Here is a 27,414-nt window from a genome sequence, read left to right on the forward strand (position 1 = left end):
CAGCTTCGTCTTAACTACCAGAGATGTCACTGTTCAGGAAGCTTTGCTTTATTCTGTATTATTTCCCACCATTTTCCTATTCATTTAAATGTAATGGCTGTTTAACTTGCATTGATACAATATTTGTGGGTTCTTAACCAACTAAGTGGCTTGTGCATAGAAGACTGAAGACAGCAATACTGGAAACTGCATCGTGGTCGGCAATCTAAGAGATCAGCTCTCTCCTTCAAGTGATGACCACCGTGTTATGTATGATACCGAGGAATAAGGACGACCTTGAAAAATTTCTCATTCAAGAAGTCTTGACTAGATGACTGATCAACCATTTTCCAAGATTTTTTTTCCTGAAAATTTTACTTGTAACATAGAGGATACTTTGAAGAAAATAACTGTTTTATGGCGGGCAGATTAAATAGTTAACATCAGGAGGAAATGTAATGAACTTCGGTAGAGATGAGAAAGATATTGTACTGTTAGTATTGACCACATAGCCTTTTTATATTTTAAAATGCATAGGTGCACTGGGAATGAAGGTTTTGAAACAAATGTAGATAAACGAAGAGGATTTTTAATTCATGCTACACTTACTATTTTTATGTGGTGCTATGGCAACACGGTTATTCAAAGTAATTTATCATTAAACTCATAGCTGCCTGTCATACCTTATTCTATTAATGAAACACAATAACTGAATATTTAGAACAATAATTCTTAAAACAAAGCATGGCCTATCTCCTTGGAAAGCAAAAGTTTCTGATTTTAAGAACATGAACAGAAATAAAGAACAAGTTAGTATCATGGCTTTTACATGTATAATTTATGCAGTTCTTAGTTGTAGAAGCCCACATTAAAAAGCTTAGCACGTGGTTACAGAAAAACCATCAATGTATTCAAAGTGAGGTGTTCAGATTACATCTAACTGTATTCTACTTGCAAATGGGGAAGTTAGATCATCAAAATGCTTGACTTCAAGGAATTGAATGTGGTTATAAAGTCAGAGGTCAATTTGAAGATCCTGACACATTTTTGTTCATAAAAGTCTATCTATGTTGCATTAAACATTCAAGACCTTAATCTTTCAGAAATTGAGGCAAATAGAAGTTCTCTGTGAATCACTGAAAGTAAATTCATTTATTTTTCGTTTCTACTAATTCCTTTCCTCCCAGATGAACAGACGTGTACTTAGCTTTTCTGGAAAACCTTGCTTCCTTTATCAGTCTTATCCCCTGTCAAGGCACCTCTCCTTTAAAGTCGAGGTGACCTTACTTGTACTGCCAGCTCGTAACTGCATTGGGATGTCCATTATCCCAGGTTTCTGCTGCTTCCTTTTCATACACCCTAAATCCCTAATGTATAACTGCGAATCTCCTGAAAAATCAGTCACATTCTTCATGACTTGGGGGGGGGGGGGGAAGAGAAAAAATCGAAAAGCAACCATTTTGTTCAGGGCCTCCCTCCCCCACTTTGGTACCTCTCTAACAAAATGGACTCCGCACCCCACTCAATGTGTGTAGGTACAAATTAATGAGCTGCTAATGCCCAAACACTGCCAGATCCCAACTTCTGATTGGCTGCAATCTGGTCATTAAAGAGAGGTAATTAATGCCAGATTGCATACACAATGCTAACAAACAAACAAAACAACCCCAAACCTGCTTTTCTCCTGCCACAAACAGCAAAACAAACAATACTGACATAACGGCAGCTTTCAAAGGACAGTTGCAGCTCTGCAGCGGCACCTCAGTTAATGAGTGTATAGAAAAGAATTTATCTGAAGAAGAAGAAAGTGAAACTCAACAGCCTTTCAGGCACATGAAACTAGCTTGGAGAAAACTCCTGAGACGGTGGCAGCTACTTAAGAAGAAAATTCAGCTGAAAATAAATGTACAAAGAGTTTGGTTCAAAATTTCAGTAATGTGTTTTCCCCTTGTCACTTATTGCTCAGATTGTGAAAAGTGTTAAAAGCTGGAATGCAGATACCTCCAAGTAATCGTTATATGAGCGATCATGACCATATATTATTGCTTAAGTTTTCTGGCAGTACCTGTAATTTCAGTCACGATGAACTAATTCGACTTCTTTGAAATGTCATGTATGCTTCATGATAGATTTAGTTAGAATTTAATATTATTAAACGGCCACTTCCAATGTCAGCAAATAGCTTAAAATACAATGTTGAGAAAATACCTGCAGCAGTAACTAGAATATTATTAGCATAACTAACAAATTAATTCCCATCAACCAAGCACAACCATTTCCTTCTTTCTTTTTTTGAATCAATGGCTTATCATAAGAGCTGTTTCTACTGAATTAACCTCCTAACCAGCTTGCTCAATGAATAGGGTAGCTTACCATATTAAAATATCTGAAAGCAAACTTATTGTACAAAAATATTAAGAATAAATACAGTAAGCTTTCAGACAAAGGATGGTTGTCAGGTTCTTAGTATGCAATGTAAAACTGTAATATTCTATGTAGTGCTTTAGTTTTCTAATAAGTCATTGTGATAAGGTTAACACTTCAACACAGAACAACATACAAATAAGAACACCCAAAGATGAAAATTACTTTGCTTATGTTGCTGTATTAGAATTTTATTTGCTAAAGGGTGAAAACAGATTTGCAAAATTCACAGTTAACTTAAAACAATAGTTTTAAACCTTTTATTCCTAGCCCTGGCTGCCTTCAGGAAGGAAAGAACATCTGGTTATTTAAGGAACACAATATGTTCACATTTTCTATGACTTTTGTTTCTAATTGGGTTTTTTAATTTTTTTTTATTTGAACAACTCTAGTTAGAACTATGTTTTTTAATCACTTTATATTTTTCCACTGCCCTGTCTCCGTATCTCTACTTCTTAATTTTGCCGCCTTTGCTTTGAAAATTAACAGTGCTCAATGGTTTTGATAAGGAAAAAAAACAAAGAAAATTGGCCACTCGTGGGATATTAAATACACAGTGACACACCTTCAGTAAATGCTTTTGGATATATACAAAAAACCTTCCCTTATTTCCTCATTTCACATATACATATTTTTAATAGCCCATTCTTCCATAAGAAGCTCTACTTTTATATTCAGAAGGACTATCAGTGCATAGAAGTTACTTTCATATAAATAATTGAGGTAATTATCTTCAAAGATTAGAAATGTGAAACAAATATTCTTCTGAGCAGGTTAACTTTATCACCCTATGCAAAGACAACAACACTGATTTGAGCTTTTCATTCTACATTTTCCTAAGAACTGGAGCTAACCAAATGCAGAAAAGGCTGAAATTCAATTATTCTGCATTGATCCATACTCATGCCTGTAAAATTGGTATCTCTCAGGCCCCCCTTCAGAGACAGGTGCATTAACTTGTTTTCAGCTATTATGGAGATGTGTATTTGTCTCCTGTGGCACTGGAATACGAGTGATGTGGTATCTAAAATGTCCTCTCATCCTAACTGCCAACTGGGGTTCACGAAGTGAAAAGGAGAGCTGCTGCACACATTATATTAATGGCAAGCACTAATTACTTTTCATATTATTGTTATTACAGGATAATGCTAAGGCTTCTGCTAAGGTTTGATTCCACAAAAGGTCGGGAAATTGTATTTGTCCATCTGTAAGAAAAAATTGTCACCTGCCTTTTAAGTACAGCTTTCTTCTGACATTTAGGTTGCTCTCCTGGTGATGACTGCACTGAAAATAAGCAAACAAAACCCAACAGGTTGTTCAAGCCAAAGTTTAGCTCTCCTGATAGTCTACAAGACAAATAAGTAAGGAGGAGGTATCTTATGTCAGACCAAGGAAGCAGAAGAAATAATGGATGTTATTAGACAAGCAAACCTAGACTATCTCCAGAATCAGAAGTTTTGGATAGGAAGGTCATCTCATCCCATCTTAACTACTTCACTATTTATGACAGGATTCTTCTTTAAGAACCTTTCAGCTTTATGTACATACCACAAAGCTTTCTTAGCCCAAATACCCCACAACTTCCCCTCAGTGAGATTATTTGGCATTTACCTAGCTGCAAAAATAATCCCAAAGACAATATATATTAACAAACCTGCAAGAGGCAGATTCCTTTTTGACCCTGTCCATGACTTCTAAACTGCATTTCTTGACCAGCTGAGATTTAAAGCTCCAAGGGGCAGAGAGCAAGCCTCTCTCAGATATTTGGAACAACACTAAACATTCTTGCTATGCTCAACAAATACTGAAATAAGCCACTGGACCATGCAACAGTCTCCCACAGAAGAGTTGCCCGACTTCACATATTAAAACCCAAGCGAAATATCTTGGAAGAAATGCCACACAGAACAACTCAGCCCTGGCTCAGGAGATCTAAGTTGCACTGAACCAAATGTAATTTCCCATTAGAAACTAGAAGCTGGTGACAGAGAAATGCACAGGAGAACATCAAAGGAGGAAGAAAAATCATTAAGCACCAAATTTGCTAATCATCACTTACAAGTTACACCACTGACTAAAATCTCCTTGTCTTTTCTTCCAATCTCTTTTTATCTGCTCAGGGAATAAAGGCAAACTGAATTATCTTTATGCAGATAGCAGAAAAAAAGGTATAATAATTTTCCGCCTTATATTGGTGTATATAATCTGTGTACTGATTTTAGACACCTACAGCACCCATGATGTCTTGCTGAGTCTTCCCTTTCATTCTGTGCAATGAAAAATGTTTACAGTCTTGGAAAACTTTTATTTGTAGGTCTTACAGAATAACAAGACTTCAATTTCAGAAATACACTGGACTGAACCAACATATACTTAAAGACATGTAAGTTAAAATTAAAATCATACCTAAGGAAAGATAAGAAACAGGTACTCAAGTCATAGCATTATAGACACATTTCTTTCTTGGACCAGGAGCTATTTTTTTCTTTTAGAGAGATCCTTTAGAACAGTTTAACCTCCTTACTGTAAGAAGTCCACACCAGTTTATGCAGTCTCAACCCAAAGACCCAATGTAAAACAAGAGGTGGCTGGAAGTCCCTTAGGGCTCTTCATTCTCTGGAAATCCCAGCTTCCTAACCTTCAAAGTATTTCCCAATCAGATAAGTACAGTTCAGAAATGAGGAACAATTGTAATTAATCGTATTTAAGCTCACAAAACAACTAGCAGTCTTGGCATGAATGAACTTTAAGTACTCATTCACCTGAGTGAAGGGAGAACTACCTGAAAGACACAGTAGGAACTATGTCCAGTATTTTCCTGAAAGGAGTTCAAGGCACACCTGAGAATGTTAATTAATAGGACACTGAGGCCTTAGGAGCCTGACAACTTCATTCTGATCAAGACAAGAGCATAAGGAGCAGAATAGTGATCAAGCTTCTTTCACGGGAAGTTGGTGGCTTATTTTAGTCCCCTTCAGCTGGTAGGATACCTTGTATAACGCCTAGGATGCTTCGGAGGACAGCTGAATAATTAGTAATTATTCTATCTTTTAGCATATACCTTCAATAAATGACAAATTGCATATTGGATTTAGTTTGATATCTTAGCACCATTTTTCTCCCTCTGTATCTTCCCTCTAAAAAATACTTCTATCTTGTTTTGCTAAAAGACTACATAAACAAATGCTGGGCAGTCTGATTTCACAGACTGCTGCCGAAATCTTAAGAAAGATTCCTGAGATCTAACGTTACAAACTTTCTTACACACTGAAAAGACGATATACTTCACTTCTCATCATAAAAGAAATCTTTGTGCCTGAAAGGAATGAAGAAAGCAGCTATAAGGATGCAGATTTCCGCAAAAAAAAACGATATAGGAACAGAGAGACATTTTTTTTCTTAATCCATAAAAGTGTAAACATTGGTACTGAATGAAATTCTGCAGAAGGCAGTCAGAGTGCAGAAGTGAGGAATTTTTCACTTTCAAAGGTGACGTGCATCAAGAAGATGAGGGAAATCAGGCTTTACACTGGCAGCCTATTAATGGGACATGCACAAAGACAGTTCAAAACCAGCAGCACAAATTCTGCTATCTGCCAAAGATCTGAGTACTGCAAAGATTACTGTGTACAGCTTCATCTCAAACACTTTATCCACCATACCGTGGGTATCTGCTCGGTATTGTACCCACACATATACACATGCCATTCTAAAACAGCAAGAGGCTTGCTTTTTATTTAGTATAGATGACTATATCAGAAACTGTATGCTAGTAATATGTAACATAAAATTTATGAATTTATACATTTTATTCATTTGAATCTTTTCAGGCTGCAACAGCAGACTCTCGTTTTTAATTGAAAACCCTCACATAACTATTATATATTGGGTGGGGGTAGTGCTTTAAGGATTAACAGTGATTAATCTGCAGAAATCCCATGAAAAAGGTCTTACAGATGAAATTGCATGAGTTTCTATACAGTTTACTAGGTTATTATATAAAATATTACTGTTTCCCTCAAAAGTATACTTTATTATGAAAGATGTCTGTGCAAAATACCAAGCAAAGGTGTTCTAAAGAGCAGTTACCAGAGCTCCTGGATAACTTTAGCAAAGTAGTAGTAAAGTATCCTTTAAAGAGTAAAGGTTATTGTTTCTACTCTTGGTTATCAATGCTTTCCTTCAGCATTTTTGTCAGGTAAGGAGAAACTTGAAACTACAGTGTAGTCCACAAAATGTAGGTTGTTATTAACTTCATAGTATTTAGAACATTTTATTACAGAGACTTATTCCCTGTGTTTACAAAGCAAGCATCTCACCTTTGGATCTCGGAGAAAAAGTGCTCTTAGGATAAGGGAGTGAACATCTCCAATAGGTGGATAATGCATCAGAAGTCCCAAACAGGTCTGATAATTACTTGAAATCACTACAATGAAAAAAAAAAAAAAAGATAAAAAAGTGAAATATTACTGTCTTATTTTGATATTCCAAACCAGCACCTTTTCCAGTAGATTCATTACAGTTCAGATTCAGCTGTCTTTTCCCACATTAAGGTCCTAGGACTCAAGCAGTGCCCAGAGTAAAAGAAGATATTGCATAATCAAGTTTCATGACTACACTTGGTCCAACATCATTAAGGACAATGCTAAACCTACCACTGACTTTATGTCATAGACATTTATGTTAGCTCCAGATTTAGATGCCTAAATTTAGATCTCTGTAGTTGTGCATCTGAAGTCTGCCTGAGTCAGTGGAGGTCAGGGCAATACAGTCAGTGGAGCTTGACGAGCTAGTCCTACCCTCCCTAATGGACACGGACTTTTCAGACACTCATCTGCAGACACTTAAATTTAAGTATGGTAATTTGTGAGATAAAGTTTACTCTTGGTCCTGCTTTTATGATAACTTTCCCCCACTCTGACAATTCTTTGCTGAAATAGCTTTTATGTTGTTCTTATCTACATATACACATACATGCCCCCCCCCCCACATATCCACATATGTAAAATGATGTCAACAACTCCTTGTTGTCTTGTAAATCAGAATCTAGTCACGAAATCTTCAGGAAAAAGGGAAAAGGCTAGATTTTAATTTAATAAATACTTAAAATAGAATACCATTAACTTTATTAGAATTTTTTACTTATTCAGGAGATTTTCAGCATGCCTTGCTAAAGTTCGTAATTTTATTGTAATTGTGCTTGATTTTATCTGAATCTATGTAAGTATACTCTACGGTTCTTTGCTTCTTGTTGTCATCTTCTGTTTTGGTTTTTTTTTCCTCCCCCCCCCCAATCAATCTAATGAGTGCAATTATTAAAGACATCTTTTCAGGCAGGTCTACGTAAACTACTTCATTTCTTTTGCACCATCTAAATCCAGACAATCCATCTGCCACAGCTGTCAAAGCAATGCCTGTTAATGACGCTTGCACTCTGCAACATAAAGACAGCCTCTAACAATAGCAATTGTAAATAAATGTTTACCAAACTTTACTATTCTGAGAACTTTAGCTGTAGTAACAAATACTTTTAATTAATCAGGCCTCTACACCAGAAAGGATCATTGCAAATAAAAAATTTTTTTGAATCAATAAAAGGCAAAATAAAGGACTGTTTTGTGGACACAAGGATTCAAATGTTTTACTTTTTTTCTTTCATGTGAATAAACCTCATATCCTCCTGTACCTTTCCTCCCTCAGCAAGAGGATTATGGGGAAAAGATGCAGGACTGGGCAAAATGAATAATTATAATCTGTGTAGGGAACCACTTTATCATCTTCATTTCCGTTGCTGATCCGACAGCTTGTAATTTCATACATCTGCTTTCATTTGTAAAGCACTCACTTATCCTACTCATTCTTTATCTGCTCTGCCTGTTCTTTTTCCTACCCTTTGTTTTTCTTGCTCATATTCAGGTACCTGTTTTTTCTTCTTGAAGTCACAAAGCTGGCATAATAACACAATACAATGGTCTCCGTCAGAGTTCATTCAGAGGAGTATAATACGAGCAATACCTACCCAATCAAACTCTCATACGTAAATCAAATTTAAGATACTGTACTGCAGTTATGATCATGATGCCTTTTTACCAAAGCAAATAAAAATACTGAAAATGGATAGTAAATTCTAAACACATTTATAAATGATAGGCAGTAAGACCAATGCATTTCTCTTTTGAACAGATCAGTATGTGTCTAATTCTGCAGTGTAAAATGGATTAAAATTATCCTGTCTTTATTTTTCCTGGAAGAGTTCTTTGCTGTCTCACAGATATAGAGAAAAGTAAATATTAAAAAAGCTCATTTTCTTTAATGGTGCAGACTAGACCCCTGACAAAAATTTATATTTTCAACCACAAGACGTTTACTCTAATTATTAATTTTTTGAAATGTATAAAAATGAATAACAGAAAAAAATAAAAACTGTTGGGCAATGGCCTGTGTCCCCTCTGGTCTCTAAAAGTTAAAGTTTGAAACAAAACTTTACCATCCAAAGAAAGCTAAAAAACCTCCATCACTTTAAGGCCTACTAACTTTTATGTTTATTTTATCTTCAGGGTTTTCCCCACATATTCAGCTGTCCCCTTTTCATGTAGAAATCTTTACAGAAAAGAACAGTACTGCCTGTGCTCTAATTGCTGGAGAACCTTGGGTTAAAGGGATTACTTTGCTGAAACACCTCTTGGTACCCTTGGTTTCAGAGTGATCTCTATGCTGCCCAGGGACCGTCAATCTGTGCTTGCAGCCCAGAGAGCCAACCTGTCCTGGGCTGCATCAAAAGCAGCGTGGCCAGCAGATTCTGCCCCTCTGCTCTGCTCTGGTGAGACCCCACCTGGAGTCCTGCATCCAGCTCTGGAGCCCTCAGCACAAGAAGGACATGGAGCTGTTGGAGCTGGTCCAGAGGAGGCCACAAAAATGATCTGAGGGCTGGAGCACCTTTCATATGAAGAAAGGCTGAGGGAGTTGGGGTTGTTTAGCCTGGAGAAGAGAAGGCTGCAGGGAGACCTTATTCCAGCCTTTCAGTACATTAAGGGGGCTATAAGAAAGACAGAGAGACATTTTAGTAGGGCCTGTAGTGACAGGAAAAGGGGCAATGGTTGTAAACTGAAAGAAAGTAGATTTAGATTGGGTGTAAGGAAGAAATTCTTTTAAGATGAGAGTGGTGAGACACTGGAACAGGTTGCCCAGAGAAGTTGTGGATGCACCACCCCTGGATGGGTTCAAGGTCAGGTTAGGTGGGCCTTTGAGCCACTTGATCTAGTGAAAGATGTCCCTGCTCATGGCTAGAGATTGGACTAGATGATTCTTGAAGGTGCCTTCGAACCCAAACCGTTCTATAATTCTTGCCTCTTCAGGACAAAATGTATAATATAATCCAACAGAGTGGCAGTGTTCTTAAAAATGATAGAGAAAAGAGCAGTAAAACAAACCAAACACTGTTTCTCTGAATATGCATATTGGAGTTAAAAGCAAAACTGTAGGATAAAGTTTCTGGAAGGAGATTCTGGGCAATACAAATTTATCCAGTCTCAGCAGTAGCTGGATGGTGCTGAAGTTCAATGGTGAAATATCTTACACTGTGGCCAGCTGCCTTAAAATAAACTTGGTGCTTCTGTACCTGTGCTTTTCCTTCACTAATTGACTTGGCAAGAGTCACATCTGGATCCAACTTTCATTGTGAACAACAATTTCCCGCTTGTCCAAAGAAGAATGCTATTGGTATTTCTAGGGAAAGGAGTAGAGAAACTCCTCTATATACAGAAAGCAATCTTACTGCCTTTTGATTAATATTTGTTATGCAGTGCTCAGAGGAACATCAAATTGCTTTCTCCCTTCTGCTTTAGATAAGACTGACTTTTTTTCCTGTTGGTCCAGTAACCATTCCTGGACATAAGCAGCAGTAATAGTGGTGGAAAACATGTAAACTAACTGTACCTGTCTGCAACCAAGTCCTAATTTTCTGCCACATGTAATGTCTTAAGAGTTTAATGTTTGATGCCACCAATCCTGTATCCAGATGACTTCTTAACCCAGGAAGGTGGGACTACTTCACCCTACTGCCTTACACATGGCTATGTTCTCTTTAGTAGGCCCTAAATTGAGTTAAACATAGATAATATGAACATCTTGCACTATAAAAAAAATAACAAATCAGCTCTTCTGAGAAGAGGCTGTGGCTCCTTTGTTTCCCTCAAAACATTCAGAGCGCTTTTAGATAAGGAAAAATATATCCTAACAATGGCCACAGCTAGTCTTCAAGTGGCACCGTGATAAAAATATACTTATTCTAACACTGATCAGTCAAAATTAGCTCCCGGTGCAATAATAATGTTAGTTTACTACGCAAAATACAAACAGGTCTTCCAGGTTTGTTAATTTTTGTCTTTCTTGAAGGGAACTATATAAAAAACATGTATTTTTGAACCACACCCTTCCCTCCATTCTGATTTCAACAACTGTATATATTTCCAGATTGGTGAAAAAGAAGTAACATAATAATGCTTCTGATTTGAGAGATTTTAAAAAAAGAAGGTTGTTTTGCATGAGTTTTTCCAAAGAAACCCAGGAAATAATTTATTAAAACTCACAGATACTTTGGTACACAACCCTACACTTGGCTTGTGAGTATTATCACTCCACAGATAAAGCTCTCCTTGGATACAGATGAATAAACTGAACAGAGCAGTTTACAGAATGGCTGTGTACATGATTATGTATCTGTAATCTCTAAAATGTATAAACAATAATAATCTAAATGCTCCCTTCTCCTTTAATAATATATTGTTTGAGTAACAGAGGATTTCAAAACTATCATAAAAATAAAATGAAAAATATAGCAGAAATAATACTTTCTTAAAATCATGTACTTGAGAACATCATAATAAAACACAGAAAAAAATCCGTCAATTCCCAAAACAGCAACTTCTCCCCTATCCCCAAATGTGTTGGTATAAAAGAATCTGCATAATTTTTAAACTTTCAAATGCTTTCAGTATTGTATTATTATCAGTGCTTATGTTTGACATTTTTATAACATAGTATCTTAGGAGCTCTATTACCATTCCTATTGTTTCAAAGTTTTTAAACTGAAAATTTCCAGATGGTTTATTTATAGATGATAAACGTCATTGGGTGTTTTGAGCTAACATTTCCTTTCACCAAATAAAGAGAAGTTTTTAGAAACTTATTTTATTTGAAAACATTTTAAACAATATTATGACAGAACTTTGAACTCCATTCAAAGCTCAAATATTATCAGCAATGAAAAATGAGGAAAAATGGAAACCTTTTCTATTACAGATATATAAGAAAAGCTTTCTTTTGTTGAATCAAGGATGGTGGAAATCGCTAGAGTTTGAGCTTGACTTTGAAAATACATTTAACTTAAGAGTATTTATGACTAGGTGTTTTGTTTCACCATTCTAATATGCTCAGAGTAACTACTTAGGTCCAACTATAGAACAAAAAGAAAGTTGCGACAGAAACATTATATGTATGAAGTATTGGCTGTCCTGATGAGATGACTTTGCATCTCATTTGGGCAAATGTACTCCACTTGAAAGCTATTTACTGCTTTATTTACTAAGCCTGGGGATTTCAGAGGAAAGAGGGAGACTGATTTCATACAGATGCCTAGAACACATTTCTGGCTCATGTTTTTAGTTACCTCATACCCATACTTGTACATGAGCACCACAAAGCAAAAGAAAACAAACCCGGAGCAACCTTCCCTCCCCTAGGAGAGAGAGGGTACTTACAAATACAGTTCTATAGTATTTTTTTTAAAGGGAAATGATGACACAAAATAAAATACTGATGTTAAGAAACAGTTTACGTGCTTCTGTACTATACCAAAAATTTTAAGCTTATTTCAGTCTACTGCACATCAACAAGCCAGATTTAGATTGCAGAACATAATGACCTGGAATCAGATCATCCTGAAACAGCAGCATTAATTTTGAAACCTCTAAACTGAATTAAATGTCCACTTCTTTGAGAGGAATGTAAGGTAGCTCTATATGCTGCATGCTTATTAAAAAGTAATTAAAAAACCACATGAAGGCAGGCAGTGGAATGACAGTACGTGTAAAGTACGTGCACGTTATATTTTCAAGATTGGGCCCTAAAATAGGAATCAGAGATGTTGAAAACTTCATGTGTCCTAGAATACAAAACTGTGTCAAATACGTGACCTTGTTATAACCTAAAGCTTACAGATTGTATAGAATTAACTCTGAACAGCATGCTACAGAATTCATATATTTAATGACAGACATTCATCTTACTGCAAAGCACACACTTTGTTGCAGCAAAGTTGCATATAGAATTTTTTGCAAAATAAGATGAGACAGAAATAAATGCCTCTTAATTAATCATTACATGCCTTCCTCCTATTCACAATTATATAAGCTAACAACATCCTTGTGATTTCTTGTTTGTCCCAACTTAATGTATTTATTGGTCATAACCAAGCGTAAGAATTCACCTTTGCACGTACTTCAGGCATACTAAAATAAAATAAACTGATCAATTTTTTAAAGATGCTACTCTTGCATAGAATAAACCTATTTTGTAATTGTTTTTCATCTCTGCACTTACATTACTGTCAAGATATAGCTTCAAAAATTATGAGCCATTGTCTTGCGCATTTTCACATTTCTCACAGCAGAACAGCATAAAAATATTTCCAGAGTCAAAGGGAGGCTTTACTCAATTCATCGGCTTGGTCAGAAGGTGGAGCTCTATACATACCTGTATCACTCACTGCACATAAAATCTGCAACTACATATAAAACCACAGAAGTACTCAGAAAACAAACCTGCATTTAACTCCAAGATACAATTTGCTTCATAAATACAGCAGACCGCATCTGATAACAAACGGCGCCTCTCCTAGCACTTGAAACGATTTTCAGTATGTTAAAAAAGTAACAATGAATTTAGCATTTCTTAAGTCCTCTTTTTCGTTGAAAAATAGGCTCTTATTCTTTTTAAAAGATCATAAGATAGTTGATACTTACAGGCATCTCTAATATATAACAACATGGCTACAAAAATGTAGTCAACTAAATTCAGGGTAATACTGTCAGCAAACAGAGCATCCCAGACAACCAGAAGGTCCTGAAGTGGGAATTCACGTCCAAACAGGAGCCTTACCCATCGCCTGAAAAAAAACGAAGAGACATGATTTGTCTTTCTCTGTTTTGCCAAGTATGGTAAAGCCAGGATATATCCCAGGATCAGCTACAATCCAAAACATTTTACCAGAAAATTTTGCAAAGCGTGAAGGTCTGTGATAATCATTTAACTAATTGTATTTGTGGAAATGTTACTGCATCTATGTTAAAGAAGTGATACATTACAGACTGTAGAAGCTTAACCGACTAATATTATTACATGGTGAACCTCAAAGGACAAAACATATCTATCCCCTATACCATATTTCTGAGCATTTAATGTGACGATGGTCTAAGATGAAAGGGAGAAAACGTTACGCAAGAATAGCCTGGAACAGCAAAAAGAGCAGGGTGAAGCCAGTGGTTTATGAGAAGCCCTGAAAAGCCCAGTCAAGTGAAAGCCAGTTCAGAGGCAGATGCCAAACAGCAGTTAAAACGGACAGGGTCACACTTACTTTGAAGAGGCTTCCTCCCTGTTATTGCCGACTGTTTTCAGCTCCATATAAAATATGCTATTGATGCTATTTTGATTAAACTTAATTTAAATCTCTACCAGATTTAGTGATAATCTACATGTAGACTATACCATTAATTCCCGTTCGTATCTGTGCTGTTTTCATACCTAACAAAATGTGAAAATCTGTCTTATTAAATGCAATATTTGCTAGAGACTGGAAGCTTGAGATGCGGTACAAGAAAATTATTTCTCAAGATTTCTTATTTCAGTTTTGGCTCTTACACTGACTTACTTGCTGACCTCAGGAAAGGCCCTTTGCTTTCCTATTCCAGAACAGACACGCTAGCTTTATACCTTTTTAGGTAGGATTATCTAAGGTTACATTTGAAAGAGCTAAATAATCGTTAGTAACATTAATCCTGAAAGAGTTATTATGAAATGGACTTAAAAATAATGAATTACATTTTTAGCTGGGATATGCAAATTACCACGCATGTGGAATCTGTTTATTCAGTGGCAAGAAAAGATTGATTGCAAATTTCTGCTAAGCAAATTAAGTCATTCTTTAAAACTCACAAAAATTTCTCAAAAGGCAACTAGAAATTTCATCAAGATTACTTTCATTTGTAAGAATTCACGTTTAACTACTTCTATACCAGAACTCATTGCTGGTTTAAGGCATCTGCTTTTTTTTTCCTGATTCCAGTAATAAAAGTTCATTTCTAGACAAATGAATTCCAACATGTCAGTTGAGCACAAGCTTTTAAGATGGCAACAATCTGTACAAAAAGACTCTCTTATAAAAGAAGTTCAAAGGGACTGTTTTGTGAGACAGGGTTTTATTCACTTAAACTTTTATTCCCCCTGCCACCGGAACCATATGTATAATCTGCAAACACATCCATGTTAGAGAGTTAGAGATCACTACACAGAATTTTCTCCCTTGCAAGACATGGTCCCTTTTAAAAGTGAAAACACATGATTTCAAAGGACAGCATCACCTCATCCTTATATCGAACATTCATCTTCTAAGGTCTTGTAACTTTTTATGTTAGTGCAGTAATTATAAAAGTCGCAAAATTAGCTATGACAAAATACAAGCTCCATGTATTTTCCTCTCTGATCAAACCCCTTTCCTATGAGGATGTATTTTCAGGCCACAGAAAGTCAGAAGAACTTTTAACACAAAAGCAAGGCTTAGCTAGTGCATTTAATACCGTGTCTGTTCTAAGGGATTTTGCCATGTAGTGGCACATTACCCTACAGTGCCTAGCCCACAGGAGGCTATTATCCTATGGTGACACAAACATTACCCAAACTCTGCGTGAAGCCTATTACTTGCTTTAACAACCCCTCCCACCTGTAAAACCACAACTTCCAAGTTACACAAACTGTTAGGCAAGAAATTTCAGCTAAGCTTGAAGCATTTGAGCTGACTTTGCTTGCAACTACCCAAATCTCATTCACAAGCCTTGCTAAAAGTCTAATACACTTCAAGGGAAAAAAATACACCATGGTGTAATGGGATTTGTTATTAGTCTTTTATTAGAAACCTCTTTTGCTTCTTTACTACTTCATTATGCAGCGTTAATCGTTTGTAGATGCAGGTTTATTCTGCTCAAGCAGAAGTCATTCCTTTTTTTCTCCTGCTTTTATATTTTCTCCTGGGAAAATTAAATCTCAGTCCCCAGAGGTATCACGTTTCGCAGATGTAAGCTGCTGAAGAACAACTGGACTTCCTTTTCCAACCATAATATTACCGTTAATTATTTGAACCTTTCTGTCTTAAAGGGAGTAAGCAATTCATACTGTTGTAAATCCATATATACTAACTGCTCTCTTATTTTCTTCGGCAGCATTTAGCTCACAGCATCTATAAACCAAGGACCCTATTGCCTATGAACCATGCTGCCATATGGCAGGACTTCACTCAGCTTTTATATTCATAAAAAGGAATCTTAATTCCTTAAAATAAGTGTCCACGCTGAAAAGCTGTCTTTCAAACTAACACATTTTTACTGCTTCTACAAATATTTGCAGAGAATTTAAGACACACTTAATAATTGCATTGGACTTTATAAACCTTTTTTTTTGAGATGGCGGCCTGTGGTTTAATTATTATTCTGTCCTGTTAATCTTGTCTTACATCTGTTACACCTGCAGACTGCGAGGCTCACAATAGTATACCTTTTATCACATGCAGTAATACGATAATTCATATTTTACCAGGCATACTTAGCAATTAAAATCTACAAAATAAATACAGATTCTTTAAAGCCATAATGCACCAAGGTACTACTACCTACATTGTAGAATATGTAACTGTATCTTCCACTTATGATTCCTATATAATTAAACCAATATTCTCAAGAGATCAGTAATTACTAGCAATAGCTAATGATTCATTAATGACCTTACAATATAAAGAAAGCAGAAAACTGTGCTCTAGTAAAACCATTAAATTATGATCCAGCAATACCAATTTTAACTAAACCACAATGATTTTGACTGAGATTTACAGGACAATTCTCCAAGCATCAATAAAATTAACTTATGTGTTACGTATATTTAGCTGGTTATCTTCTCTTATGTCTTGGAAGGCAGAGAATTAATTCTTTAAGGAAAATTAAATAAGCCTAAGAAACAGTTCCAGATGAGGTGATACAAACAGTTTAGGAGTGTTTATGAGGACAAAACAGCACAATGAAATCAGAAAGAATATGAAAAACAATAACACCAGGAAAGGGAAAGCATGACTCTGAAGCTACTTCTAAATGACTAAATCTAGGACCTACAACTTGTCAACAAGTTGTCTAAAAATTCTACTGTAAGAGCCTGTTTTCAGCCATTTATACTTTTACTAAACTCAATCTTCAGTACGATTTCTACCCCAAGCATCTCCTCAAGGCTTAAATTTTTATTCGTTGATACTGTTCATTAGAACAAGATTTAAAAAAATCCTGCTTATGCTTAGCTTATTTCTTCCCCAAGCTTTTCAATAAGAATGACTAGAATCAAAACAACAAGGTCTCTGTTGTTTCTTTTTTGCTGTGTATATTAAAAAAAATGCCCAAATTTGATGATTCCTTAGCTGACCTAAACACAGCAGAGTGCAGATTTCCATAGAGTATGTTCTGTTTCTTCCTAACTCTCCCCATCAACACAGCGGTGCATCTGCCATCCGATCCTTCACCCCAGCGGCACCCTTCTTCCTGCATGGGAAGTGGCAAAGGTGCGTATCATCCATCTGCAAAGGCTAGTGCCACTTAGCGGATGTGATGGCGGAGGAGGCTGTTCACCTAGTTTCCAGTGCTTGCAAGACTCACTACTCATTAGTGGGAGTCTTCCAGAGAAAGGGAGGGTCAGTAGGATTTTGAAGGATGTAATTTTATTCTCAGTACAAGTTTTGCTGTTCTTTTTTTTTTAAATAAGAAAATTATTTAAATGAACTCTAAGTATTGAAAAGAACACCATCTTATCAAAACTATGCACTCAGAAACTGAGAAATGCCAAAATTAACATCAGTTGTTTACTGACTGAGAAAATGATATGTAAGCTCTGTCTCTTTAAACTCTGCCATGAATTATGTTCAAGCAAACATTTGTAGCCAGTGCAATTTACTATGTAAAGTCATGGTCAATAATTTAGGAGAATGGGTAGACAGACTTGAGCTGTGATCTGCCTGTTCAAAAATAAGATATGGAAAAAGGATGAGGAGCGACATTTGTATAACACTTTCAAAAGAACTTAAAGCTATATGGGGAAAAAAGAGTTCAATATTTCAATGCCCGGCAGTAAGAACTACTCTGGACTGACTTGACGCCTGCTCTATAATTTCAGACGTCTATGTTTCTAACATATGAACACTGGGTGGGTTGCAGCTGAAGAAGGCTGCGTATCCCCCTGGCTGTCCCTCTGCAGAGGTACCCAGCAGCAGGCAGGGCTAACACGGGGGCTCCCGCCCCTGAAGCAGCACTTGTCAACACTTGCATGAATGAGAAGAGCAAAGATAGCTGCAAATATTCAGCAAAAGCACCCTCAAAAGAAGACATTTGATACCAGAAACTCTCCTGGATTTGGTAGTTGCCAGACACAGTCAGAGAGGAGACAGGCAAGTTCAGTCAGAGGACGAAATTTACAGGGGAGTAAGATAGTTTACTTTCTTTTAATGACATGAAGGAGACCCATCAAGACAAGCTTTAGCAACATTTCAGCTTCGACTTGTTACAGTCTATTTCTCCACTATTCTGTCTCCTTTATTAATAAATCTTGCTTTTATTAAGACTCCTGTGGCTTTATACAGTTCAGGGATTTTGTACGGAATGTCCTAAAGAGATTAATAAAGCCTTCAAACAATAGAAGACAGTGAAGGAAACATGCCCAAAGTATAATCACAACTTTTTCTTTCAGCTACTCTTCGACAAGGGCAGTACCGCTCATGGTGCACGAGAAACTCTTAATGATCACAGGTGAGAAGAAAGGCAAAAAAGCTAAGTGTAACATTTAACAAAATGTAATTTCTAAAATAAATAAAATGACATTTCTAAAATAAACAAAACCTTATTAAAATTCAATATTTTGTCAGAACAGAAAGAAGGATGTGAAATCCCAATAAAGTAAAAAAATGGTATAAGAAGTTATATGGGAAGCTCACCAGACTTTCAGGGATTTACAGAAATTTCCAATGTGTTTGATCTAAACACTGAGAATTTTACACACAGCACACCCTCACGTGCACCCACCCATAAAGGATGTACGGTGAGATACTGTTACAACATATGTTGCATTTTTTGCCTTAATCTACTTGTGAAGGGAATGAAAACAGACATCTTGCTGCAAGATGTGTTTACTTCAACCATATATTGAAATGTTAATTCTGGATTTATTAGATAAAATTATGTGGCCTTTGTCATTTGAGAAAGCAGACGAGATGATCAGATTTTCCTTAGGCTTTAAAACATTTGAATATTATAGATTTCTACCACATCTTCTCCAGCAGCGCATGTCGATTGTACAAAAGTGTGTGTGATAAGGAGGAAAAAAAGTGTGTGCCAGCATCTAACAAATCATTCGGCTTCTCCTTAGACTTACAGGTAACAGAAAGTATATAAAAAAGGTTCTTCTTACGTGTACACATACACCTGCCTTATCTATTTAAGTAATTTCAGGTTTGTGGCCTACTATTCTGCCAGAGAGCGACATACACGCTTTGGTGTGACTGTGATCTAGGTGGGATTGTCCTGTCCTGCATGCCTATGTGGGGTATTCATTTAATCCGGCTTCTCCTGTACTGGCTGCATGAAGATTAGGTGGATCATTGCACTGAACGTACGAATCATGGCTACTGCTGTTGAACGGATACAATATAGGCCTTTTGGGTTTTTTTTCTGGTTCAAATTTTGTTTGGTTTGTGCTGACATCCACTTGTATTTTAAGTTTTGCATAGTTGTATTAAAAACCCCACGACTTTAAAAACTATGATAAGATCCCCAGACTTTCTTTTCTGCAGCTTAAAGAGTAGAGGCCTTAAAGAGTAATTATATGCAAAGATAAAAATTATGGTGTTTGAAAACAATACAAATAAAAATGAAACTACACATTTACATCATGGATTATATGAGTTTCAAACACTACCATAGGTTTTTCTGACAGAAAATAAAGATTTAAAATTAAATGATAATGATATTGAACATCTGTTTATTAATATAAATCTACTCGAATTTAGGCTGAAGTGATGAACAAGAATCTGGTACATAGTATACTTTGTTGCCTTCTTTCCACTGGGGAAAATGTTTTGATTTGTCTTGTTGAAAATTCCTGCTGTTCTACATATTCTGTATTTCTTTGTATTAATTACTTTATCATACATAAACTAGCATAACTCTTTAAAATAAATACCTTTAATTTTATTTTTGCAAATAAATTATGTGCCATGAGCATCTAATTGTTATTTGGATTACTTCCTTTCCCATTTGGTTTCTTTAAGATTACTGGCAAAGATTACTCAGTTTTGCACTTAAGAAAAATTCTTTCCATTTTTGGAAGACTCTACGCAGTTCTTTATTAAAGAAGGTTTTTCTTTCTAAAAAATGAGTTCCTAATAATTATCTCCCCCTCCTTACTGTAATTTACCCATCTTGGCAAAAGCACTTAGCACTGTCTCAAGCCAGACCAATTGTAATATACTCACTTGCAGGAATGCGCTTAATGAAAAACGTGCCATTGCATCTTCAAGAGAAGTAAGTAATGTTCAATATTTTTAGGAATGTACTACAATAAAACTACTGAACCTTCCAGCCTGCTTTGGGTAGGTTTCTGTTCCAGGTCTCAACTAACTTTAGGCACTTGTTTTGGCGTCAGTGCTGCCCTTGGCTTCAGACTTTCCATGGCTGCCACTGTCACCTGCTGTTGTTCCCCACCTATAGCCAACTTCTTGGGTGGTACCAGTAACTACTGCTGGGTGCCTTGGGCAAGTTCACCGGAAGTAGTGGTACTCCTACTAGAGGGAAGATAATTTTCCTTCATGTTCTTGCTATGGTCTTGGTCCCCAGTGTGGTTCTAGCCTGTTGTACTGTTTTAAGTGTTGACAGCTGTATTTTGATGTTCTTCTAAATTTGTTTTGGAAGTTCTTTCATGCAGGTTTATGGGAATCCACTTAACGCTGAGAAGAGCGAAGTATTTTGCTACTTCATGCAGCCATTGCAAAGTGTGCATTTCTCATGCCACTTCACCCTGCTGTTGTATACACCCCAATGGATAAGGAACTTCCTTTAAAACAACTTTTACAAAGAGGATTACTGGTAACCATACTCTCTAAAAGCTATCCTTGATGTTAAAATTCTGCTCAACGTTTCTACTCTACCCTATAACAAGGGCACCTGGTTACACAGGACATGGATAAGGCTGAAGTACTGAATGCCTTTTTGTCTTGCTTTACTAGCAAGACTGGCTTTCAGAAATTCCAGGTCCCAGAGACAGGGGAAAAGGCTGGAGCAACAAATATGTACCCTTGGTGGAAGAGGATCAGGTCAGGGAATACTTCAGCAAGTCTGTGGGCCCTGATGGGACACACCCATGAGTGCTGAGGGAGCTGGTAGGTGTTATTGGGAGGCCACTCTCAATAATCTTTGGTCATGGCAACTGGGAGAATGTCCAAAGACTGGAGGAAAGCAAATGTCACTCCCATCTTCAAGACGGTTAAGAAGGAGCACCCGGGGAACTACAGGCCAGTCAGCCTCGCCTTGATCCCTGGGAAGATGATGGAGCAGCTAATCCTGGAAACCATTTACAGGCATATGAAGGACAAGAAAATCATCAGCATGGCTTTACCAGGGGGAAGACAAATGATACACAAATTCATACCAGCAAAAAACCTTGTAAAATATACAACAAAAGATCACCACAAGCATTTCTTCCCTCCCTCTCCCCCACCAAGCCATAATAAGCTCATAAAGAAAAATAAAAACCCTCCAATGACAAGTAGACCACTGGAGAAACTTGCCTAAAGATATGGTGGTTTTCCATACTGAAATCTTTAAATTCTGATAGATGTTATTACAAAATTCTGGATAGATACCATGTAAGATTGGATCTGATTCAGAGATTATTTGACAAAGTCCTATAAAGGCAGGAATTCAGACTAATTAAACTCATAAACCTATATAATCTTCGGTTACTGCTCTGATGTTGCAATTTATTTGATTGGTCTTCTCAATGCAAAACTCCAATATTATGAGTGGCTGAAACAAGCTCTTAACCTGTATATAATTGGTTCACCTTTTCTTTACCTAATGGATGAACTTTCTTTTGACTTTTTTTCTTTGAAAGAATCCTAGTTTCTCTGCATATTCAAATACTTTTTAAAGTAGTAGTTTTATCTACAGGCTTTGCCAGTGGTTCCTCCATGAAATTTCCAATAGTCCATTCTGGAACAGCTTGAATCTAAATTTGTTTGTAACAGTAATTATGGACTAACACATTATAAGACACAACGACTGTTTTCATTATCGGTCTGATTTCCATCAGTTTTAGCTTGTCGTATGGGCTTGGTTAGATCACAGATACTTCCCCTTTCTACTTCACCCCACTATCATTTTTCAGAGGCTATTTTGGTTTTTGAAACTATGAGACTGTAAGCTTGCAGAATAGGGAAGAGTAAAAAATCCTGCCCCTCTCATTAGTCTGTTCAGCTGATTTGAAAACGGATTTGATTAGTATCAGAGAGAAGTCTGCAACTGGCTTTTCCGTAACACTAAAAACTTCAAAAACAGAGCTAAGAACTTGAATGTGTTTAGAAGTGAAAACAGAAGCATGTTTCCCATTTTTTTCAGCAGGAAAGATGGGAGGAACCGGACCTTCTTGTCGATATTTATATTGTGGATGTTCCTCTGAATGTAGCATTTAATTTAAAGAAAGTTGGCACTGGGAGAAGAGTACAGTGTCCATTCCTCCCAAAACATTAAAAGTTAAAATACTTCTGTTTTAGTATTTCACATACACAACACTTTACGAAGGCTTAGTAATTAAGAACTATTACAACCATTGTATTGACATTGAATAGCCTGTGTTTGCAGTAAATATTAAAGACATCCAATTATTGGACTATAATAATTTACTGACCATTCATTACTATGAAGGGTGTATAAAACTGTTGTACTCCAGTAGTTAGAGTAGTAGGACTGGAGGGGGCTGCTACATTCTACTGGAAAAATCCTTTTGAGGTTAATGATAAACACCCCTTAAGTGCAAGGAGTGAGGGACTTAATCTCTGATACATATCTGAACCCCTAATTTGATAACCAATATTTACGCTCATAAAAGAAAAATGTAAGACCTTGAAGGTGTGCCTACTGAATTGTTACTGCTCTTTTCCTTTATGCAATTCAAACCCACAGTCCTAAATACTGATGATGCATGTGCATTTTGTTTTGAAAATCACTGCAGAGTAGCAAAAACATTTTCTTCTTTTTAACAAAAATAATTACAGGTGAATGATTTTAAACACTGTTTGCTGCAATAAACCTATTGAAACAAAAGAGGCACTTCTAAATTAGTGAAGTTCCTACTGATATCAGCTATTAGCAATTAGGAACTCCACCCCCCAACTTTTCCATCTTTAAACAGCAATGATTAAATTTGGTTTTAAAGTGGAGAAATTATATTAGAAAAACAACTCTCAGTGTTGCAATTAAAGCACAGTTCTTAAGATGATAAAATAAATCTGCTAATAGCTTTATCCATTGATTCAAGATGCACGCAGTAGGTTTAAAAGATACAACGATCCTTTTGTACAATCTCTCTTTAAAAGAAGAATCTATAATATTTTGCTGTCCCATATTGTTAAATCTTCTATCAGGTTACTACATTTCTCTGCAGAACCTATTTGTACAAGACTTAATCAAAAGGGCATGCATTTTAAAAGAAAAGGAAGAGAGATAATTTTGTTAATAGCTTTGAAGTAACAAATATGTACTGATAAAATATTATGAAGTTTATATGCTATCTTGGAGACTTTCCATTCACAATTAAACAAAATGCCTTTTCTGTCCATAAAAAATTGAAATCTACAATTGAATCATCTTTCTGTTGCTCTGTATTGAAATGTTAAAACAAATGAACTTTTTTCTGGTACGCTAAATAAGACATATTAAAAATTTCAGCAGATTTAACTTTTTTTTAAATTCTTCAGAAGCTATATGCCTATGTCCATCAATGGAACTGCTACTGGAAAACACATTGTATTCAAAACAACAAGGCACCACACCTGTTGTGACTGTACCACTAGCTCACCAATCCACGTTAGTCTTCCTTCCTTTCTAATCCCATTTCCCACCAGAGGAGTTTTTTGGTGAATTCAGGAGAATTCAGTTGATAATGAAGGCAGTTTTAGGGTTTCATAGTAAAATTATGGATGACAATATATCCAAGAATGTGCATTATAAAGTAAAATGGTAACTTTAAGCTAATTAAATTGTATATCAGATTGCCTCCTTTATCTCATAAAACTGCATAAACACACATCAAACATATCTGAAGTAAAAGGACACGGCCTTTACAAAGTGGTAATCTTTCGGTTGGGCTTAAAGCATAAGAAATTGAAATTGTGATACTTTGATATGAAGAAAACAAAAATCTCATTAAGCTGTTTGGCAGCCATACTCAGAATAAAACAGGAACCAGTAATGAAGACTTTATTAACAACAACAAAATCTTACTATACATACCTTTTGCAGAAGCCTTATTTTAGTATTTGGAGAATTCCTGCTAATTATGCCAATGAACTGTTAAGAAAAATGTGTAGAGATAATAGGACACCAAAACAGATGCAAAAACCCACTGGACAGATACTTAAAGTATCGTTTTCTACGCATCCAGGATTTTGTTTGGGTATCTTCCATGAATGACCGGAGCACCCAACTTTACAGCAACTCCGTAGAGGAAGGAACTCTACTGGAAGTTCCTTGTTTGGAACTGCTGCCCACAGGGACCAGACCACCTCCACAGCAGCCCTCAGTGGGGAGAGAATCCTGTCTTTCTATACTCCTTTTCCTCACAGTATAATGGGCTTATTTCAGAGATGTTTGCCCCTTGAGAGTCAAAATTAAACATCAATAAAGCTAAAATGGACAGAATTTCTCCCCCCCAACTGGGGGCTTATTTCTGCAAACCTCTTTATAATTAAGTATATAACATTTCAAAAACTCCTTGTGGCTCTCCACCCCAGAGAAGAAATTTACTTTTTAGAATGAGAAGATTTATATCATCAGTGAATTCAATATTACATCTATTGTATGCTCTAAAACTAAATTAAGAAGCTGTTCAGAGGCCATACATGCAGCAGTCCATTTCAATCTATTAGTCTGCCTAAATGCCTTCATACGTCCAGTGAAGGGAGTCATCATCATCAATCTGCCAGTTTTAGTGACCAGTCAACTACACATTGATGCATGCACCGAGGAAACAAAAGTGTTTCCTCCCTGCTGTCATACTCCTGAACATAAGAATCAAGTGAGGCTGTTACAATAGGGAGCATGCAAAATGATGATTTAGCTGGTTAGTGCAAACAACCGTTAGAATCACCACTTTATTTATAATTAGTTCAAAGGCAGAATATAAGTTTGCAGCCCAGTTCCATTATCAAACAGGGTAAGGCAAGTAAGAGTTAATTTTTTTTTGCCTGGTAAGTTAATCCCATCATTGCTATCCAGAGTCTTGCCCTCATTTAAACTGTTAAACAAAAAAAAAAAGCAGAGTTTGTTTTATTCTTTCTGTATATACTGAAAAAAAAGTTGTTTTACATATTAGTTACAGCAACAAGAACTACTTTTGTGAAACAAAGTACTGATGACTGGTGAGTTTTGTGTTGTGTGGCTGCAGCCTTATGGGAACACGGCATTTTTCGGAGACGCACAAGGGCTTAGTGGTCTCATTTAGCTACCTATGTGCCCCTGCAGAAGCCCTGCTAGCAATAAAACACTCTGGTGGCAAACAGCTAATTCATTAATTAACCACAGTATTTGCTGGAAAGGAAAGCACTAAACAACACTGCACAGAAAGTGCAATTGCGGTTGTTCCAGGTCCCTGTCTGCAGTATGTGCGGCAGAGGCAAGCAATGCCTATGCTGTTTCTAATTATTCCAATTATCATGGCACACTATGAAAACTTGATTAATAACACTGAAGATATTGTTGTGGCAATTAGCCATATGGTTGTGGGACTTTATTCTGTCACGATTTAGCCATTAGCATCTACTTATGTTTGTCAGAACAGAGCATCCGTGACAAGTTGGAGTTCCGCTCACCTTGCCGAGTCCCCGGTGAGCAACACCAGAGAAATGTTTATTCCTGGGAGTCCCGCGCCTGAGTAAATTTTTCATGTGGCATCCGGTCTGACTGGGGACAAATGTCAAGTAGCTTACGCGACGACCCATCAAGCTGGGCTCTCTCTGCAAAAGGTATCTTGTGAATGGCTTCCTTCTCAAGGCAGACTTCTTTCAGGGGAGGATTTGACCAGTAAGATTAGTGTCAAATGTCTTGTATTCAATGTTTTCACCAGTTAACCATTCAGACAGCATGCACCTACTCTTATTTAGACGTGATGAAATGCTCTATTATGATTTTATACACCTACGAGTTACATATCACCGTGTGCTTGAAATGTATATCTCCCAAGTAGAGGGACCATGGGGCAGCACTACTGCCAGGTTGGTCAGATGAACTGACAGCTACATAAGCTGACGATTTTTATGAGCCACCTTTTTAATTCACAAAGTATATCTTAAAAAACAAGCTTATTTTAATAATTTTTCTTTTCATTTTGGGGTCAGAATAACTGCTCATGTCTAAAAGTTCATCTCTAAAACACAAGGAAAAGCTTTAAAAAATTAATTAATAACGGATGGCTGCCTTTTTTTCCTCCTGAAAGCACAGCAGTAGTCTTACCACTTCCCTAACATTTCTTGCAAATCAGCTAATGCAATTGTGTTTATATTGGCACGTCACTCAAAATCAAAATGTTTGCAATCAAAGACAACTCCAAACTTGACTAGTTGTCCACAGTTAGGAATCAACAAGTTAGTCCTTACTAAAAGGAGTAGGAAGCACAAAAGAATTAGCATCTTGCTGCACAGGGATGCCATATATATCACTGGTGAAACTGTGCTTCCCTATTTTGGACATGAGAGGAAGAAGTAATAACCCAAGTCTGTGGAAATGACAGTAAAATGACACTATGTAGGAAGTTTTTAAGAAGCACAGAACTTTAAGAAAACCCACAGTATTGTAGAAACTCACCAGCTACAGTTAAAAAGAACAGTAAGAGTCACTGTTTTTCGTCTGTTTTTCCAATACATCTACCTCTACCCTAAAAGTAGCTTTCCTTTTAGTCACTACCTTCCATATGTATAGATCCTTCACATACCGTGAGGAGACAGATACATAATTTAAAACCATAAAATTAATTGTAAAGAAATAAAAATAGACAGAGGACTCTGAGCAGGTCTAATATTTTAAAGTAAATTTAACTCATCATTTAATGACAAGAATTTTAGTTGGCAAGACTTCTGGGCATAAAACTTGCTGACAAACGTCCAATGTAAGAAAAGAAGAATGATGTGCACATCTCACACAGCTCACCACTAATAGGGATACACCAGCAAAATAAAGTTATCAGCAAAAGGGAGGGACTGCATCTGCTTCTCATCAGACATACCAACTTTTAACGGGGAGCTAGTTCTAAGGCTGAAAAAACCCCAGTAAACCCTTTTTTCCATTTATGCCCTTTTGGTTGAGATGATCAAGTTTATTTTTAACTAACAGTGTTTGTGGAAAATTATATACTGACTGTCCTAGAAATCCCATCTGTGCACGTAGACATTCA

The 27,414-nt window shown here is 36.5% G+C and overlaps 1 protein-coding gene across 6 annotated transcripts in view; it reads right to left on the bottom strand.

Moving 5' to 3' along the window:
- Window positions 1-27,414, bottom strand: part of TBC1D5 (TBC1 domain family member 5) — a 321,595-nt gene that overhangs the window by 70,995 nt on the left and 223,186 nt on the right. For all 6 annotated transcript variants that reach the window (XM_075083197.1, XM_075083195.1, XM_075083192.1 and 3 more), the window contains 2 exons: window positions 13,425-13,567; window positions 6,723-6,829 (listed from right to left, as the gene is read on the bottom strand). In XM_075083197.1, the coding sequence (XP_074939298.1) occupies window positions 6,723-6,829; window positions 13,425-13,567 (250 nt within the window). The remainder of the gene's footprint in view (window positions 1-6,722; window positions 6,830-13,424; window positions 13,568-27,414) is intronic.

Source organism: Phalacrocorax aristotelis, chromosome 2, assembly GCF_949628215.1.
Source record: "Phalacrocorax aristotelis chromosome 2, bGulAri2.1, whole genome shotgun sequence".
In the NCBI taxonomy this organism is placed as follows: domain Eukaryota; kingdom Metazoa; phylum Chordata; class Aves; order Suliformes; family Phalacrocoracidae; genus Phalacrocorax; species Phalacrocorax aristotelis.